At 42.1% G+C, this 14,048-nt stretch overlaps 1 protein-coding gene across 1 annotated transcript in view; it reads left to right on the forward strand.

Moving 5' to 3' along the window:
• The window catches only part of LOC311044275 (GDNF family receptor alpha-2-like), a 284,954-nt gene that overhangs the window by 5,516 nt on the left and 265,390 nt on the right, over positions 1 to 14,048 (forward strand). Inside the window, exon 2 of the mRNA XM_084055730.1 lies at positions 504 to 830. Within this exon, the coding sequence (XP_083911856.1) occupies positions 504 to 830 (327 nt within the window). The remainder of the gene's footprint in view (positions 1 to 503; positions 831 to 14,048) is intronic.

Below are 14,048 nucleotides of genomic sequence, written 5' to 3' on the forward strand. Positions count from 1 at the left end.
GTGAGGACCCCATGCTGAGCCTATAAAATCAGCGATTCTCAAGGTTTTGAATTTCAAGGACCACCAGTTTGATGTGCGTCAGGGGCCACTGAACCCCGTTTGATACCACTGTTTTAGACCTCTGGGGACCCCCTATTTATACTGTCAAATCCTCAGTTGTTCATTTAACTCTGAGTGCACGTGCAAATGAAACCAAAAGGACCCTTACGGGGTCTCAGAGTTACAGACAGTAAGGGTCCATTTGGTTCCATTTGCACACTCTAAGAGTTACAGACCCGTAAGGGTCCATTTTGGACCGCCTGGTTTGATTGAATACCTTATTAACAAGTTTGTTAAGTACAGTAAAAGGATAAAAAAAAGCCCTGTGGTGGCTTTGTTCCCATTGTGGTCCATTGTACTCAATTCATCAGTGGTGGTTCCCCAGACATCCCCTTGACGTAATGGTCTAAAATCTTCATCTTAACACACCCACATCCTCTCTTGCCCCCCCCCCCAAACCCCAGATCGCTCAGCTAGCGGCGACGGACCCGACGCCAACGGCGCCATAACCGCCCTAGGCTCCGCCCAGCAGCAGGCGGAGTGGGTGGACTGCGTCCAGGCCAGCGACATGTGCAACCAGAACCCGCACTGCAGCTCCCGCTACCGCGTCATGCGCCAGTGCCTGGTGGGCAAGGAGAAGGACTCCATGCTGGACACCAACCGCGAGTGCCAGGCGGCCCTGGAGGTGCTGCTGGTCTCGCCGCTGTACGACTGCCGCTGCAAGCGGGGCATGAAGAAGGAGCTGCAGTGTCTGCAGAGCTACTGGAGCATCCACATGGGCCTGACCGAAGGTAAGAGGACGGAGGTTTAGCTTTCTTTTCTTGCTTTTTACCCCTTTTTCTCTAGACTGACATGGCCAGACTACTATCACTGTGTAGATATTAGTCTGGAATCTCTGTGTGGAACCAAGGGGCGAATTTAAAAAAAATGCCTCTGGTGATAAACCCGCCCCCATATTTGCATACTGGGCCCTGATTGGTCCCTCGCTACTTCCAATCACAAACAACTGAGCGGTGCCAGACCAAATCTGCCAAGGGCATTTTTCTTTTTTGCAATGGCAGATTTGTCTGGTTTCCAGGCTACTTTTTCTCCCCCAATGTAGTCGTTATACCAATTAATTCCTCCCCACACACACACCTACTGACTCACCTGCCAGTGAGGAGGAGGAGCCCCTTACACCTTCCGCCCCCCACACTGCCGCCCAGCCTGTGGGAAAACGTGCAGTGAACAACCTACGCCCCCCCCCCCCTTCCTCCGGCTTCCCTCCCCTGAACACGGGCCAATTGTGTTTGTACAGATGCTCGACAAAACCGGATGCTACACGGTGGATTCGAAGTTTCGAAACCCCAGCCTCCATGGTTGGTGTACAGGCACTTTAAGCACTGCACCACTATAGCACCCTAAGATGACTTTTCACCTATGGTTGGCTATCGACTGGGTTATATCCGATATACTGTACCGGTGCTAGTGTGTTTAAAACGGTGCCGGTGCCAAGGCAAATTTGAACACTGTTCAATGTACTAATGGGGGAGACCTGGATCCATTCTGAGAGCCTGCTGCCAGTGCTGCCTTTACTTTGAACTGATTCTAGATCATTAGACAGCACTACCATACTGTATCTGTTCATTCTAGATCAGCTCACTACACTAGTTACACAGCAGCACTACCATAGTGACCTATTCAAGGTAAATGATGCATTTATATAGCGCTTTTATCCAAAGCGCTTTACATAGATTGTGCATTACATTCACCCATTCACACACACATTCATACACCGATGGAGGAGGAAATCATGCAAGGCACCAACCTGCTCATCTGGAGCAATTAGGGGTTCAGTGTCTTGCTCAAGGACACTTTGACACTAACTCTGGGGGAGCGCCCCACCCCGGGATCGAACTTCACTCTACCCGTCCACTCTACCCCTGAGCCACTAGATCTTCACACTAGTTACACAGCACTACAATACGGTACTATACGGTATGGTTAGTATTGGACGTGGTGGTACCGGTTCTCTGTACTCAATCAATATTTCACCACAGTTTTACAATTGACAATTTAGGCATTTAGCAGACACTCTATGCATACATAGAATGCAGAGAGACAGTGTAGTAAGAGTGTAGTGCCTCGAGAAACTAAGATCACCAGGTAAACAAAGATCATATAGCATCGGTTTAAACAATATACTATCAAAATAATAATCTGTATATTGAAACTATGGGATGGTAAACAATGAACCTATAGCATCTGTTTGAATAACATCTACATTCCTTTCAAATATTTTGGTCATGAAAGAACATGTGCATCCCTGCAACAATAAACCCCCCCCCCCCCCCCCCCTTCTGCACCCACACGTTGACACATAAACATAAACGATAACACAGCGCAATACAACATAAACACACAGTATTATTCCCCTTGCGATGCATTCCCATGGCTATAGCGGCAAATGACAGCCTAATTAAAGGACAATAAAACGGTAACCAAAAACATGTGTGCATGGCCCACACATGTCCGACGCACGCTCCCCAGTCTCCCCCCTCCCCCCCGGCCCGGGGGGGACGCTAGAGTATTTTAATGTTTATCTCTGTGTGGGGAGTTTTTGGCACGCGTATGATTGTGCCTCGGGGTGCCTCAAATCAACTAACTCGTGCAATGTAGGCCTATATTTTTTTGCTATAAACGATCAGATTAAATAGAGGCTAAATCGTGTCAATAGCGAATCTGGTGTTATGATATAGATGTATAACTAAACATTAAAGTCACTGACTGGGTTGCAGCTTGTGCTTTGCGTCTCTGAGCAAACCTCTGTAGTTTGTGTGAATTTAGTTTGTTTAAATGGTGTAGAAAAAAGTGCAAATGCATAAACTGGCTGGCTCCTTGGTTTAAAGAGGATTACTGCTGTTCGGTTTCTTGCTTTACGCCTGTACGATTGATCGTGCAGCCGGATGAGATGAATTTGCAACGAGATGTGTGTGTGTAGAGAGAGAGAGAGAGAGAGAGAGAGAGAGAGAGAGAGAGGAGGGCGACATAGCATGGAATGTGAAATGCAGTATGGAAAGTAGCAGCCAGCACGTCTATGTGAATATGCAGATGATGTTGTTTTTTTGTATGAATATGAATAATGTGGACATTTGTATTCATGCTTTTGTTCACACAAGAACAATATCACTCCAGTTCTTCAGACAAAGACAAAAACATCACATGTTTCTCACTAACTCTTTAACTGCCAGAGTAGGCTACATACACAATCTACCCCCTTCCCTGCCATAGAATAACATTGCAAAAATAGGTAAAATGTGAATTTTGTCTCCGTTTATTTTTTTAACATTGAAGTGAATGGAGCAGAAAATCTTCGCATCGCGTTATCTCCTGCTTCCTTTGTGATAAACAAAAAATGTAAAAAGCAAAAAAAAATGTTTTTCTTTTTTTTTCCAAAAATCTCGTTTTTCTCGTCGACGGCTGGCTGAGCCATGCGGAGAAAAACGAGAAATCTCGTCAATGGCAGGAAAAGAGCTAACATGAGCCACATCCATATTTTGGGCATGTTATAGGATATCATTTGTATATCATTTCCCCCCAAAAAAAATCCCAAAAGGATTTCACATATTTCAAAGATTTCACTTTTTATTTTATATTTTTTTAGAAATAATCAAACATTTGCGAAAAATAGCAGATCTACAAGCTCACAACACATCACAGTGAGATACGTTGTGAGCTTGTAGATCTACAATTTTGCTATTGTCCATACAACAAAGTTTACTATAGAGCTTAACAGTTCCCTTATGCAGTGATTCCAGCTTGTAACCAGATGTAACAATGTTATAATTTGTATACAAACTGTGAAAGATTACATGTCTTTGTGTGAACGTATAACACATGCATTCTATAAATATTTAATTGGTACATGTACTGTACGTATACAAAGCTCAATCCATTTGTAATTGAACATCCAAGATAGATAAAGAACCAGTGGTGGAAAGTAACTAAGTACATTTACGGAAGTACTGTCATTTTGAGGTATTTTTTACTTTACTGGAGTATTTCCAATTTTCAGTATTTTTACCTCTACTCCACTACTGTACATCTCAGAGGCAAATATTGTACTTTTACTCAACTACAATTATTTGAAAACTTTAGTTACTAGTTACTTTTTAGACTTTGATCACTATCGCAAAACATACATTAACCACTTCAGCCCTATATGTATTTAGACCATTTGAAAATAGCGGATCTACAAGCTCACAATGCGACGCATTGTGAGCTTGTAGATCGGCTATTTTCAAAATACTTTTTTTATACATTTTGAACTTCAAATTGGACATTATGCACAATGAGAAATGTAACTTTTGTACTTTTACTCAAGTACATTTTGAATTCCGGACTTTCACTTGTAACAGAGTATTTCTACATTGCAGTATTCGTACTTTTACTTAAGTAAAACATGCGAGTACTTTTTCCACCACTGCATACTGTACAGTACGTATCAAAGCTCATTCCATTTGTAAATGAACATCCAAGATAGATAAAGAACCCAGTATGGTTCCTCAAGTAAAGATGGTATAATGATACACATCACACCCCATTAGCGTTGGCCCTTTACCCTTATGCCCTCCTCAGAGAGACACCCCCCCCACCCCACCCCTCACCCCTCGGTGAAAAATGTATGCTTTTGTATCTCTCTCCAAGGTAATGGAGCCATAATGGGATTACATTAGGTAAGACCCGTTATGGGGGGAGGAGTGCTATTGGTTTTCACCTAAAGTGTTCCATATTAACATATTATTAGGTTAGGCGGCCCCACGGCTCAGCGGTCCTTATGTGTCCACTTATGCAGGGGGGGGGGGGGGGTGGGGGGGGATATAAGATAGCACTCTTGTGGAAAGAAACCTCGAAAACTCTCTGGTCGGCTCAAAGGAGGGCAAAGCTTCTGTAGCTGGTGTAGTGATTTGGACCCGAGCTGGGATCGAACCACAGTCTCCCACTCGGCAAAACAACGCACAACCTACCGTGTCAACAGAGCTGAGCCCTATTGGCCGAGTTGTTGTGGCCGGGTCTTGTGTCTGCATGGGGCACTACATCAGCACAGCCTGGCGGAGCACGCCACACCAAACGTTTTTGCTGCTTGTACCTGTACGAGAGACAAATAAAAACCTGATTCATGCTTTGTCGTTCCAACGCTGTGGCCTTGTGGTTAGAGTTCAATCCCCCGGGCCGGGTCGTACCAAAGACTATAAAAATGAGACACAATGCCTGATCCCTTCTTTAAGCACTCAACATCAAAGGTTGGATTGAGGGGTAAGTCCCTGGCTGTGACATACTAGCGTCATGTCCAGGGGGTGTACTTGTACATCAAGCCACCTCAAGCTACAGAAACAGGCGATAGGCTCCTGCCCAATGGGCCACATGATTCGAGCACCATTGGCTCCAAGGCAACTTTTAAACTTTGTTGTGCGGCGGTGTAAATAGCAGAGCTACGATCGAAACTTTCCAAAACAATGTTTGAGTCGATTGTGGGTTACAGTCGACATTTCTACATTACACATACACATTGCATTAACTGTAGGCCTATCTGACTCTTGCTGTCTGGCATGATTCAGACCTTGCTGGCAGTGTTGTGCCTGAACACGTTTAATGAACGATCGTTCATGAACTTGTTCATATTTTGGGCGAACGTGAACTGAACGTACTGTAAATCCGCTAGATGAACGTTATTGTGAAGGCGTTCATGGTTCCATGGTTCCATCGGTTTGTCATGTTGTATTTCATCCTATTCTATGTTTCCGAGGCGTCTTGAACGCACCATCAGCCAAAAAAGAGAAAAGCAAGGCAGCGACTAACATTCATCTGCGCAGCGGAGTGAACTGTCTGATCTACGTGCAGACTACAGACTACTATGCAGCTCCGTGATTACAGATAGCCCCTCGGGTTAAAAATCATTTTGATCATTTTGTAATTAAAGAAAGCTTCTGCACTGTATTAGCTACACACACGTATGAACAACAACAAAAACGTTGCTGGGGCCGGGTGTACTGCTTGTGTTTAAAACAAAGTATTTTTCACAACTTTTCACTATTGGTGCCTTTTCTTTCTCGCTGCTGCTGCTGCTGTTCTCTCTGGGCTAGAGCCTAATTTACACTTTGCAGCACGACGGTGTCTAACATAGCAGATATACAATCTCACAACGTGTCGTGGATGCAACTCATTGTGAGCTTGTAGGTCTGTTATTAAAACATTATGGCTACAAATGGCATAATCCTGGATTATATTCATATAATATAGTAAACACAGGCCTGGGTATTCAATGTTTTTCAGGCCAAGGACCCCTTAGCTGAGAGAGAGACCATTATTAATGTTATATATATATAAGAACGAAAAATGAACTAAATAGTTCATTTTTGGAACCATGAACTTTAGTTCAACATTTTGAATTATGAACTATGAACTAAACTAGTTCATTTTAAAGTTTGTGAACTATGAACTGAACTAGTTCATTTTAAAGTTTGTTAACTATGAACTGAACTAGTTCATTTTAAAAGTTTGTGAACTATGAACTGAACTAGTTCATTTTAAAAGTTTGTGAACTATGAACTGAACTAGTTAATTTTAAAGTTTGTGAACTATGAACTGAACTAGTCATGTAGAAAGTGTACTTTCCCAACACTGCTTGCTGGACTGTCACTATGTGCTTGGGAATGGGCAGAGAAGAACACAAAGGTCTAGGATAACAATGAGCTAAGGACAAGAATGACACACAGAGACACCTGAACCTGCTGACTGTCACTCACGGACATTGAATCAGAACTTGCCCCGGGGGGGCTTGACTTTGATGAATTTATGAATGACTTCTCTTTTAAAGAAGTCCAGTTGAAAGTCTGTGATTTTCAGAGGATATTATACCCTTTTCTTCCCTTGCTGTGAGATACTTGTATCTGTTTACTATTCAGATGACCAGGGGTTCTGACTGTGGTCTTATTTAAATTCAGGTGTGTGTGTTTGACCTCATTAGAATTATACTCCATCTATATAGTTTCCCGGAGTAAGCCTACGGCGTGGTCTTGTTTTTGTTGAAGTGAGGTGTGCAGGATTTTTGGAAATATGCTACACCAGGGGTGGGTAACTTTGATGATGGAGGGACTATATTTCCACACTCACTCCAGAGGGCCACATTGCATATTGTTGTTGTCGGGCAGAAACCTCTTATCTCCGTATTTTAACTTTTTTTCGTAAATGAATGCCGCACTTCGCCATTCTTTTTGTTAGGTATTATAAATGTCTTAAAAGTCCTTAAATTGTCACTCATACGGACATCTGGGGACCCCACCAAAATCATGTGAGAACCACCGATTTATGGAAGGATGATTGTTATTGGTTTGTGACGAGTTTGTGTCCAGGTGCCGTGGTTACGTGAATCCATCCATTGCCAATACCAATTCAATTCAATATGTGCTTTAAAATGCATTAAACGCCACAACAACGTAACTTCTATGAAAAAAAAAAAAATAGCTGATCTACAAGCTCACAACGCATCGTATCACATCACATTGTAGGGCTTGTAGAGTGTCTGTCCTCGGTGTATAAGGTGCTGGTACAGTTTAGCTATACACTTCCCCTGGTTGCAAAGATCACGCTTCTGTTAGACTGGATGGATATGCTGGCCTTGAGTCACAGCAAAGTAATAAATATAATGTAGACCATTACATAATGGTAACCCTTTTGACATGAAGTGCCATGTTTTTATGTTCTTATAGTTAGAGATGTACTGATAGCATTTGCTCCTTCCCGATCCCCATAACTAAAGTACCTATCCCATAATCTAGTACAGTGGTGTAAGTGGGGTCCAGGGACCCTCAGGGTTCCTTGAAGGGGGTTCCAAATGGACTTTTACAAGTCTGTATACTCTGAGAGTGTACAAATGGAACGAAATACGGGTCCATTTGGTTCCATTTGTACACTCTCAGAGTTATGGGGGTCCTTGAAATTAAAAAGTTTGAGATACCACTGATCTAAGAATATATTAAAAATCCATTAATTATAGTTTAAGTACAGCTCCAAGTTAGTAAAATAATAATGTAAATTGGAGGCTACAGTAAGAATATAAATCAGTAGTGCAACATCAATTCAAAATATCACTGTAAATGAAATCTCATCTTGATTGTCTAAATACATTTATATATATATATTTTTAGGGCTGGGACTTTAACTGATTCATTTCGATTAATTAATTACAGAAACAATAACGCGTAAAAAGAAGTTAACTACCTGGCTACCTGAATCTCTGAATATATTCCTAAAATTGCTGCACTTTATGGTAAAACTTGTACTGATCTGTTCGTCTGTTTAGTACCACCTTGATACAAAAAAAACTATATTTTGTTGCTTAAACTTATGTATTCACTCATATACCAACATCTGTTTAATTGAAGAAAAAAAAATGCTTATCAGGTCAAATATTGATGTGATCAAACATACAATTAATTTTGATTAATCAATTATAAAGCCTCTAATTCATTTGATTTTTTTCCCAGACCTCATTTCTTTTATATAGACCAATTATTTGTTTACTAACATTGAGCCTGGACGCACAGGTGATTGTTTCACGCAATCAATTCCCAACCTGTTTCGGGGTGCACTGGTTTCAGCACACCCCAACCCCCTCTTGTGTGTGTTGGCTAGTGAGACGCGTCCTAACGAGACCTGATATAATGGGTTTCGTTGCGCGCATACTGGCTGCACGCAGCCAGTATGACGTCGTCTGTTAAGGGGTCTATATACGGGATCACGGACATCTCGACACATGGCCGGAGGTCAAACGTGGGGCCCTTATGTTTTCCCAGGTGGCCAGCTCTCTCTACTCTACTCATTCAGCTATGGCCGCCCTCCCCAAAGTGGCCTTTAGCGCAACCCGCCCACTCTAACAAAAGTGGCTAAATCAGTTTGCACTCAAAGCTGCAGGCACTGCAGAGCTTATCAATAAAAAATAATAGCACTATGTCCTCTCTTTTCTCCTCTGTCTGCCCGTCAGCGTTCATCTACCTGTCTACCGTCTATACTTGTTCACTCTTTTTGCTCGTGCTTTTCCTCCCTGCATTAGACGAAACGCAGTGTGGAAAAAGTTCTGAGAGTAAAAGTATCAATACTGCAATGTAGAAATACTCAGTTTTTAAGTAAAAGTCCGGAATTCAAAATTTCATTGAGTAGAAGTACAAAAGTATTGTTATCAAAATGTACTTAAAGTACCAAAAGAAGAAAGTACTCATTATGCAGAATGTCCCATTTCACAAGTTTTCAAATGTATAAAATGTATACAAATCTTTTGAAAATAGCAGATCTACAAGTTCACATTGCATCGCGACGCATCGTGAGCTTGTAGAATTGTAGATCGGCTATTTTCAAATGGCCGAAATCTAGGGTTTAAGTGGTTTAATAATGTATGTTTTGAAATAATAATCAAAAACTAAAAAGTAACTAAAGTTTTCAACTAATTGTAGTGGAGTAAAAAGTACAATATTTGCCTCTGAGATGTAGCGGAGTAAAGTCCGGCTTTTTTTCAAAGTTACTGGAGATGCTATTCTTTGCCGTTGTTGCGACTCTTTAAGCGTTTGAGCGAAAACTTTCCTGTTTTGTCCACAAACGATTTTTAAAGTGGCTTATAGCAGAGCGCTTTGGGGGAGCAGGTCTGTTGGGAATCCAGCCTTTCGTGTTTGTTTCCAGAGAAGGATGTTATACACGGATTGTTTCCAGTTAACAAAAGGCTGCTTGACTGCACAATGGATCGTGATTAGATTAAAGCTGCACCGTAAGAGCTTTTTGGTCCGCGTTCTCGTTGGAGCTGCTGTGGGGTTTTATCTCCCAAGGCGCTGGGGCCAAGACAGGACAGGACAACCACTGAGAGGGCGTTCAGCGCCGACCAGCGGGGGGAACAGACACCACGCTCCATCTGTGAAGGGCAACGCTGTATAGGCAGGGCAGGCAAAAGGTCTATCTCCCAATGGTGTAAAGTAACTAAGTACATTTACTCAAGTACTGTACTTAAAGTACAATTTTGAGGTATTTTTTTAGGGATGTCCGATATTATCAGCCAACATTAGCATAAAAATGTAATATTGGAAAATATCGGTATTGGTTTTTGCAGAGAAATGAGACAGACTTCACTTTCAGTTTAGAGCACTGCAGAGGGCAGGTGTGTGTGTGTGTGTGTGTGTGTGTGTGTGTGTGTGTGTGTGTGTGTGTGTGTGTGTGTGTGTGTGTGTGTGTGTGTGTGTCTGTGTCCAGCTGACGCTCGTTGATGCTCGTTAATAGCAAACGAGCGTCAAATGTTAAGGTATTTGAAATAAGGAGTTGAACAATATTGGTATATCGGATATCGGTATAAAAAGTCAATATTGAACATCCCTAGTATTTTTATTTTACTGGAGTATTTCCAATTTTCAGTACTTTTACTTCTACTCCACTACATCTCAGAGGCAAATACTATACTTTTACTCCACTACTGACAGAGAGAGAGAGAGAGAGAGAGAGAGAGAGAGAGAGAGAGAGAGAGAGAGAGAGAGAGAGAGAGAGAGAGAGAGAGAGAGAGAGAGAGAGAGAGAGAGTTGGAAAGAGACTTAGTCACAGAGACAAATAGACCTACAGACATGGGGGGGGGGGGGGTGAGCAGGGAGGGAGGGAATAAAGAAGAGGGAGATAGAGAGACAAACAGAGTAAAAGCGACACACAGAGAGCAGAAGGAGGGCCTGGAGATCATCTGTGTCGCTATGTTTTACTTGAACTCATGTCAGGGACCCTCTCTCTCTCTCTCTCTCTCTCTCTCTCTCTCTCTCTCTCTCTCTCTCTCTCTGCTCTGCCATCATCAGCCCGGTGCAGTGGAGCCGCTGCCATGAGCAGCTGGCATGGAGAACGGCTTCACGGATCACCTCACAGGAATGCGGGGGGGTGGGTGGGTGGGTGGTGGAGGTGGGTGGAGGGGGGGTAGCTCTCCACCACAGCGCTTCACCGGTGTCCCCACCCGCCTGTCGAAACACCAGTTGCGTAAAGTCAGGGCCGGATTAACCCTTCGTGGTGCCCTGTACTGTAACGTACAAGTGTACGTTATAATGACTCTGCTTTTCTTTATGTGGCGTGGCACTTGACATCAGTGGCAGACGTGTTGCTATCCATAATGGCTCGCGTGTGGCTGACAGCCATGATGCCGGTCCCCTGGATTCACCCCCCCCTTTTTTCGGATTTTGCCGACCCGCTAAGCGTACGTTTCTCTATGTGGCAGTGGTGCAAAGGGACATTGTCTGCCTGGTAGGCTGAGGCATATTATACTTCAGTGTGTGATTTGATCCAATACTTATTATGTACTAACTTTACTAACTTAGTAACTAGCTTTACTCCCAACAATTTATTACTTCTAAAAGCCATGGGCCCCCATTGGCTCCAGGGCCATGGGTACCCACATTGCCCATGACTCAATACTTTATTGAGTATAGCCAAAAATAGTACCTGGGAAAAAAGGACAAACCAAGACCAGACAAACCGAGACCAGACGAGATGAGATGAGATGAGATGAGATAACAGTATTCATCCCCATGGGGACATGTAGTGTAACAGCAACAGTAGTAAGCTAGAAAAACGTTAACGGTATAGGTTTACTGTAGAGAGATAAGTATAAGATTGACTTACAGTAGAGTGTAATACATCATGTACAATAAGAGCTGGTCTTGTGGTTAGAATCTCCACCATGAGAGTGGGAGGTCGGGGTTCAATCCCCGGCTCAGTCATACAAGAGACTATAAAAACGCTATACAATAACTCCCTGCCTATAGCACTCAGTCAGCATCAAGGGTTAGATTGGGGGTAATTCCCTGTGACATATAATGTACTATTAGCATCATGTCCAGGGGATGTACTTGTACATCACACTGCCTCACCCTACGGAAACAGGAGATGGACTCCTGACCTGATCCACATGGCTCGGGAGACGTCGTTTCCCAAGGCTACTTACTGATAAATGTACGCTCCATCTCTCTAATGGATACAGGAATGAATATATGTGCACGCTATCAACAGTGATTATGACACTGATGTATGTACAGTGGCAGTCGGCCTTCAACAGTGGGGTTTTGACAGCTCACAAAACGTCATGTTGCGATGCGTTGTGATGAGCCTGTACAACCGGCTAGTTTTGCTACTTTTATGTGACACGCTTGTCGCTTGTACGACAAATTAGCTAGGGCATACATTTATGGGGGGAAAAGAAAACATAACAAAGTTGAAATATAAGGACACAGCGACGATATGTACAGTGAATATAACAAGTAAAATGTTGACGCTGTCGGGCAGACACCTGTAGTATCTCCATATTATAACTTTTTGTGTTTTTTTCCCCGTAAACTAACGCCCCTACTTGACCATACTACAGCGTCACACAAAAGTATCAAAAGTAGCAGAGCTACAAGCTCAAAGCCGCGTTTTGAGCTTGTACTTTTGCTATTTTTGAATTTGAATCATGCAAAGTAACAGTTTTGGACAACTCGACAGGGACGGATATATGGGGTCTTACCACTTATCACTAAATGTTTTGCCATGTTTTACTATTTTGAAAAACATTTTAAAATAGTTCAAATAGCCGATCTACAAGCTCACAACGTGTCAATGTGGATCGGCTAGTTGAAGTATTTTAAAATGTTTTTCAAAATAGTAAAATATGGCAAAAAGGTTTAGGGATAAGGGGTAAGATAGGCCCCCTAGTCTATGAGGAATGTTAACAGTTTACAAAAGTTCTCCTCAACAGGCATCCGTCATGGTTTCTGTAGCGTACGTCCCAGTAGTCCCACAAATGGACTCATTGATCACAGAACAGAGCGGGATAACAGAACATATGGGGGTTGAATGTGGAGCCTGATGAAAACCAACAGTCGCTGTGTGGGAGTCAAACGAAAAAAAAAGATTCCAAAAGCTCTTTCTTCAGAAGGTTAAAACAGCATTGCTTTGTGGTTGCAGTGCTTGGCGTTGATTTTACCCCTATGAACGGCATTCAAACAGCCATGACTTCTTAACGGTTGGCAGTGAGGTTTAGCCAAACGTCGACTCAGTTATTCAGGTTCTGCAAGTTGTTTTTTAACCCGTTAAAACCGGGAAACAGTTTACATTTATATCAATATAGCAACATATGTTTTTCAGAAAACTCTTAGGATTAAGAACATTGGTTTGGAATAGCGGTTCTCAAAAATAGCAGACGTACAAGCTCATAGCGCGTCACTTACAGTAGTGCCGTGCTGCGAACTTGTTCATCTGCTATTTTTGAACATTATTTTAAAAAAGTGTTTGAAAAAAATTGAATATTTTTTTTGTGTTTTTTTAACACAAATCTTCTCTTCTGGGGGTCCCTGGCACAAAACATTTTGAGATGGGGGCTCTGGACCAAAAACATTATGACTTATTTGACAAAAAAAAAAAAGGTTTGAGAACTACTCATTTCGAAGGCAATTCGATGAATTGAGCACAAAGGACCGCAATGTAAACAAGCCATAGTGCTTTCTCGGGTTTAAAATCCTCTTAACAGACCTTGTATTGAACTGTACGTACTTCCTTGTTGCTTGTCTGTGCAAACTGTTATTAAAGTATTCAATCAATTCAATCAATGGACCTCAGGTCTTAATGAGTTAACGGTTGCAGTGAGGTTCAGCCAACGTTCACTCAGTTATTCAGGTTCTGTGTAAGCTGTTATAACCCATTAAGACCGGGAATGCATCTGTGTCATTTTAAGATTTCTTTGGCTATTCAAAAATAGCAGATATACAAGCTCATAGCGCGGCAGCGAGTGCCGCACTATGAGCTTGTAGATCTGCTATTTATGAAAAAAATATGAATATATATATATATATATATATATATATATATATATATATATATATATATATATATATATATATATATATATATATATATATATACAGTACATTTTTTAACTCATATCTTTGCTTCTGGTGGGGGTCCCTGGAACTAAATATTTTGAGATGGGG

Source organism: Gymnoscopelus microlampas (genome assembly GCF_963454915.1).
Source record: "Gymnoscopelus microlampas genome assembly, chromosome: 4".
Lineage (NCBI taxonomy): Eukaryota > Metazoa > Chordata > Actinopteri > Myctophiformes > Myctophidae > Gymnoscopelus > Gymnoscopelus microlampas.